The sequence below is a fragment of the Monopterus albus genome, unplaced genomic scaffold (genome assembly GCF_001952655.1).
Source record: "Monopterus albus unplaced genomic scaffold, M_albus_1.0 scaffold10.1, whole genome shotgun sequence".
In the NCBI taxonomy this organism is placed as follows: domain Eukaryota; kingdom Metazoa; phylum Chordata; class Actinopteri; order Synbranchiformes; family Synbranchidae; genus Monopterus; species Monopterus albus.
Genome location: NW_018127890.1, coordinates 2,666,292 through 2,671,934, shown reverse-complemented (window position 1 = coordinate 2,671,934; position 5,643 = coordinate 2,666,292). Strand labels below are relative to the sequence as shown.

Sequence of the window (5,643 nt, the reverse complement as noted above, 5' to 3'; positions counted from 1 at the left end):
GTGCGGCTTTCCTCAACAAACCTCGAGATCGATCACAGATTCACGGATGCTGACATAGAAGCTGTGTTCCATTTGGCTGTGCCACTACATCACTACATGTTTACAGTTGTAGGCATACAACTCTCCATAGTATCTTAATTTAACCTACTTTCATGCACCTGAGGCAGGGCTAAATTCAGCTGGGATAACTGGAACATCCCAGCTTAATCCCTTATCTGGTTTTGTGCAACCTGGTCACTCACGATCGCATGTCAGTGTTGCTGCAGTCAAGGAGGATTCTGCTGAGGCTATCCATGGAATCATCATACAGGACTGTATACGTAGATCCACATGAAACTCTACTGGGATACTTTTAACTGAAAGTGATTGCATTTGGCTGCAGTTCTTCATTAGACCTCAAAGGCCTTGACCCTGTTTACCAGTTAGACGAACTTTACTTTCATTCTCAGCTGTACCTACAAAATTACTACATGCTACATGGACAATTTCATCTCAGCCCGTGAGAAATTACAGAGATTAGAAAATTAAATCGGTCTCAAAGGAGTCACCTTAAAACCCACTGGTTTTAGATCAACTGTTGTTGGTGAGGCGCTGTGAGTTGTGGAAAGAGCTCCAGCTTTTACAGTGGCAGAACAAAGTAACTCCAAGTGACCCCCAGCTTCCTGGGTTCATCTAATCTGTGAATTTATGAGTGAAGCCCTGATGGTCACGCCTTCTTCTAATTAGCCTGACATTCAGCGGATCAGAATATCTCAAATGCCAAAGGTTATGAAAGGTCAAAGACAGGAGCTGTAGCTTTCCCAGAAACTTACAACTTTAGCACCCTGAAGTGACAAACAGGCCTCTGTCTTATCAGCTCTAAATTAGAGGCGAGAATCAGCGGGTTCTCCTGTCCTCAGAGGACGGATGGTGATCACAGCAGCATGCTGCGACTGGCCTCACGTCATGTTGCTCATTGTATGGGGCCAGGCCTGATCCTGGGAGCCGAGGGAGGCAGAGGGACCTGGAAATTACTGCGTTACTCTAGAGAGAAGCTTTAATTAACAGGGATGCCATTTCACGGACCCGACGGCACAATTTACACCAACAGACCACAACCTCCAAAACGCCATTTTAGTGTTTACCCGTTTGTTGAGCTTTTATGGTTACAGTATAGGTTGTGTCAGTTTAATATGAGCTATAAGAAGATTATGAATGTATTCGACGGGAATTTAATCAAAGAAACAAGCTGTTGGTACTAGATATCCTTACTATCTAGCCTTTCATGCCCCCAAACTACTGTGAACTGTTTGAGCCTTTAACAGGAGAAGATAATCAATCAACCCCCACTGAATATTTGTGCACTGGTATATTGCTACTCATCTACTTGGATGGCTGACAAGACCGTTTTTCACCAAACATTCGCATCTGCCCTGAGTTCAAAATGAATTGTGTGGTGCGTAAAAGACGCGCGTCCAGACGCGGAGTGACGGAAATGGTCTGTAATTGCACTCGAGACCAACTATGTTTCGGTTTATTTAGCCGGGTGAGTGAAATGACACGTAGTGTAAACAGAGCCCTCCCCAGCCAGGGGAGCCTATAAAGGCTGGATGTGCCCGTGTGAACAGGAGACACTCGGAAGTTTGCGCCCCGCAGGACAGATCGCCACTCGTAGAGATGAGAGGGTTTACACTGAATCATGTTTGCCAGTGCGGCTTTTTTAGTTGTCTCGTCTTATTTTCTTTCATGTCTTTTACGGCTGCAGTAAGAGTCGACTTGACCGAGCTTAGGAATAAAGTTGCAAAAATTAAAGTAAATCCAAGAGGCAATCTGTGGGCTACAGGTAAGAATCATCTCCTAATCCACCTCACTGTAGAGCAAACGCTCATATTGTCATATATTTTCCACAGAGTGAATTTATTTTGACATTATCACGTTTTCTTTGCTTTGATATATGTCGATTGTGCCACGTCAGAGGTTTTTCTCTTTGAATAGCGTTTGTCTGCTTTTTTTTTTTTTTTGACAGGACATTTCATGGGCAAGAAGAGTGTGATGGATACCCCCATGTTGCCTCCGGCTGAAGGACAGGGCGCCGATGCTCTGGAAGTCAGCCTTCCAGCCGAGCAAAGCGCTCTCGGGGAGCTCTTCCAAGAGTTTCTGAGGGTGGTGTTACAAGCGCAGGTGGATACACAAGACAGCGGCTCGAAAGACCAGGTGAGGACCACTCATGTCCGAATGTTCTTTGCGCACAAAAATGACAAACAAATGAAAATTGATCTGTATTTTTAGTTTGATGTCATGGGTTCTGTTTCAGGAGGCAGACTTGCTGATGAAGATTTTAGAGAGCTACATCCGAAGCAGAAAGTGATGAGAGTCTGGCGCGCATGAACACGGATCATCTGGACTCATGGGTTAAAATAAATGAATCAGGCACAGTCTCCTGCTCATCATGATTGTAAATCACCGCAACTGTCATACCTAGCCTACAGCTCATGTGCCATTTGCAACCGAGTTTTTCTCAGTTTATTTTGATGAAAATACTTCATATGGTCTTGTTGTTTAAAGCTATTTATATTAAATAAAATAATTATTTGCACTGCTATGACTTTGGCAGATAAATCATGACTGATGGATCGTGTTTTAGTTTACCGAAATCATATCTCAGTTTACACCAGCACAGAATTACTGATTTTACGTGACTAAGGCATCACAGTTTGGCCACAACACTGGGCTCCTCTCGTTTCCGCTGACAGGACTGAGCTGTGCAGACGCTTCTTAGACAGATGACTCGTCCGCTTAATTCATCGTGGCCTCAAAAAAAAGAGGAAGTAGGCCACAGTGTGTGCGCACAGTTTGTGTGAAGTAAACCTTTATAGGCTACTGAGTTTGCCCACTTATGTTGGCATAGCTCACCTCACAGCTATTTTGTAAGGGCAAAACAATCACCTACTTGTTCCGTCTGGGTTTTATACTAAAGACATATCCAAAATAACACTTACATAAATCCAAATGTAGGCAGCATCCTGCACAGCCTGTGAGTCACATTGTCGAGCTTCCTAAATATTTGAAAATGAAGTCACTCTTCTTGTCCTTTAAGTAAATGGATGATCTATGCTCTAGATCAATAATGGCCAAATGAGATAGGCCACGCAGCTTCTTTGCCTTGGGCTAATCCATTACTATTACCGGGCAGGCAACAGCTCGATGCCTCCCACAGCGTCTGTGGCTTTGCGTCACTGTTAAGGTTTGCGCTGTGTCCAAAGTAGTGAGTGTGAAAGGACAGTGGCCTGGCATCTTAATTAAAAATAGTAACCTGTCAAATGAAGGAGATTCATAATGGTTAGCTCATATCTGAAGTTATCTTACATAATGTTGTTTTAGCTGATCGGTTTAACGGTTCCCAACGACAATACATTAATAACAATCTTTAGTCTGAGTACTGTTGTTGCAGAAGGATTTTTAAAAGGCAGGATTTTTGTATTTCCGGAAAGTGAATGATGGTGTGAGAGAAGAAACAGAAGAGATGGAGAAACTCAGTGGAGACAGAAACATGAAGAAAATGAAGAATGAGCAAATGACTTAAGATTTAAAGAAAAGCATGAAGGAGGAAAAGACAGAAACTGATTCAGAACCAGGAGGCAGGCTGACAGAAAAACGTACTGCCTCTGGATTCTTGACTGACCCATTGTTTTAGCTAGATTAGATGTAATAAACTGAAAACTGGGTGTGTTTTCACAGGGAAAAGTCTAATTAGGTCCTTGCTCACAAGAATGAGTCAGTGATGGGTGATTGGCAAAAGATTGACTCTTTTGTCAAACAACAACAACCTGGAGTGCCTGGAACTTTCAGGTGCTGAACATGGTCCATAAATAGGTTAGTAGGTTAGAAAACTGGGTGCAATTTGATGAATAACCCTGTTGAATAATAAATTAGAGCCAGCATGAAAGGATTCAGACCTGCACCCAACACTGACATGGAGTGAGTAACTTAAAAACATATATTATTGCATTTTCCAGCCATAGTGGATTATTTTTGCCATTTTGAAACACAAATACTGTATATTTTATGAACTGATTTGTAATATCTTCATGATTGCCTGGATGTTAATATGTTGCACAGTAGTTCAATGTGTTATTACAACCATTATCTATTTCTCTGCCTCCATGTGTGTTGTGTTGTGTTGTGTGAATGAATGAATGAATATAACTGCACTCCTATAACTTAAACATGTGGCAGAGTTGTAATGGTTTGTGTGCACAGATCTCCCATGATGCTCCACTTTAACATCTCTGTGCTTTTGTTTAGTTTGATTAGCTCTATTGCTCAAATTAATGCTTCAGTCTTGTATACCTGCTCAGGTTTCTCCAGTATTCCCTCTAACTGTCGACCCACACAGATACACTGCTTCATGTGACTGAACTCACAGGATAACTGATGTTTGCCAATGAAAAAATATTTTCAAATGAAGACTTCAGGAAAAGAAAATGTTGTGTCTCCACACACATGAATTCAATCTACTCTTTTCGCATTTGTTGGAGTTACTCTAGTTCATGGTCATTATGAATTAGAGAGTCTTTCTGAGGCAGCTGAGGTGTAAATTTGACAAAAGTTCATTTCAGAAATATGTTCCTAATAGTTTGTGTTTATGGTATCCAACAATACCAAGAATTTTGTATTTATTATACACAGCATAAAGACTAAATGCTAGTGGAAGGTATGTGTGGTTTATCTGTGTTATGGCTATTAAATACAGTAACTCCAAACAGAAAATATCTATACAATAGAAGACACAACACTCTAGGCTGGGTCATGTTCAGCTTGTGGAATTTGTTACACCACATACTGGGGCTAAATAAAAGCAGATACAAACAATCAGAGTTCCTCATCTTTTATAGGTTAAATGTGACTTTTAATTCTAATATTTATTTTTATGTCAAGGAGACTAAGATCAGCCATCAGGCATTTTAACGGCTACAAGGTCATCATTCTAGTAATTTCTTTATTTCTTCATGTTTTAATAAACAGAAACATGATTTAATGCCTGTCACTTGCTTCTGGACAGTTTTGTCCTTTAAAGCTTTGGTTGTTTACCATACAAACTGTGCATGGATGATTTATGATTTTTGTCACTACACTGAGCTAAAACCGGCTGGAGCAGGGCACACACAGTATAGATACCGGCTTTCATCAAACTCGATTTGACAGTTCTAGGTGAAAGGTTATCAATCAGAAGCCTTGTCCCGCCCCCAAGCCCCCCCCTCTCACAACAGATGTAAATTTTATTCCCCCTCCACCCTCCTCTCTCAGGTCAAAGATCACCCCCTCATCACTCGCTCCCCTCCGTGGTCAAAAGTTCACCCCCCTCAGGTTCTCATAGCCCCTCCCTGCGTGGTCCCCTGAGGGGATAGCTGCTCACTCCCTCCTGATAGATGAATCTAAAAAATAAAGACCAGGTAATGATGCAGTTTGTAATGTTATATAGTGAATAAAACAAATGGTACATAGAAAGTATAGTAGTGATTTGTATATTAAATAGAGTTGAGCTGATATTTAGTTTCAAATGAGAAGACAACAGACGCCCCTTGAGTTCGGTCTGAGTAATTCCAGAGACGTGAAACAGCTATTTAAAAAAGACATAACCACTCTTATTGGGGTTTCTGTTTG

General features: G+C 41.4%; 1 protein-coding gene across 1 annotated transcript; it reads left to right on the top strand.

The window, feature by feature from the left end:
* Window positions 1–1,615: 1,615 nt before the first annotated feature.
* Window positions 1,616–2,524, top strand: nmbb (neuromedin Bb). The gene is made up of 3 exons (XM_020590011.1): window positions 1,616–1,822; window positions 2,006–2,193; window positions 2,294–2,524. Exons 1-3 carry the CDS (start codon window positions 1,657–1,659, stop codon window positions 2,345–2,347), a joined length of 408 nt encoding a protein of 135 aa, XP_020445667.1. The 5' UTR covers window positions 1,616–1,656; the 3' UTR covers window positions 2,348–2,524.
* The last annotated feature ends 3,119 nt before the right edge of the window (window positions 2,525–5,643 follow it).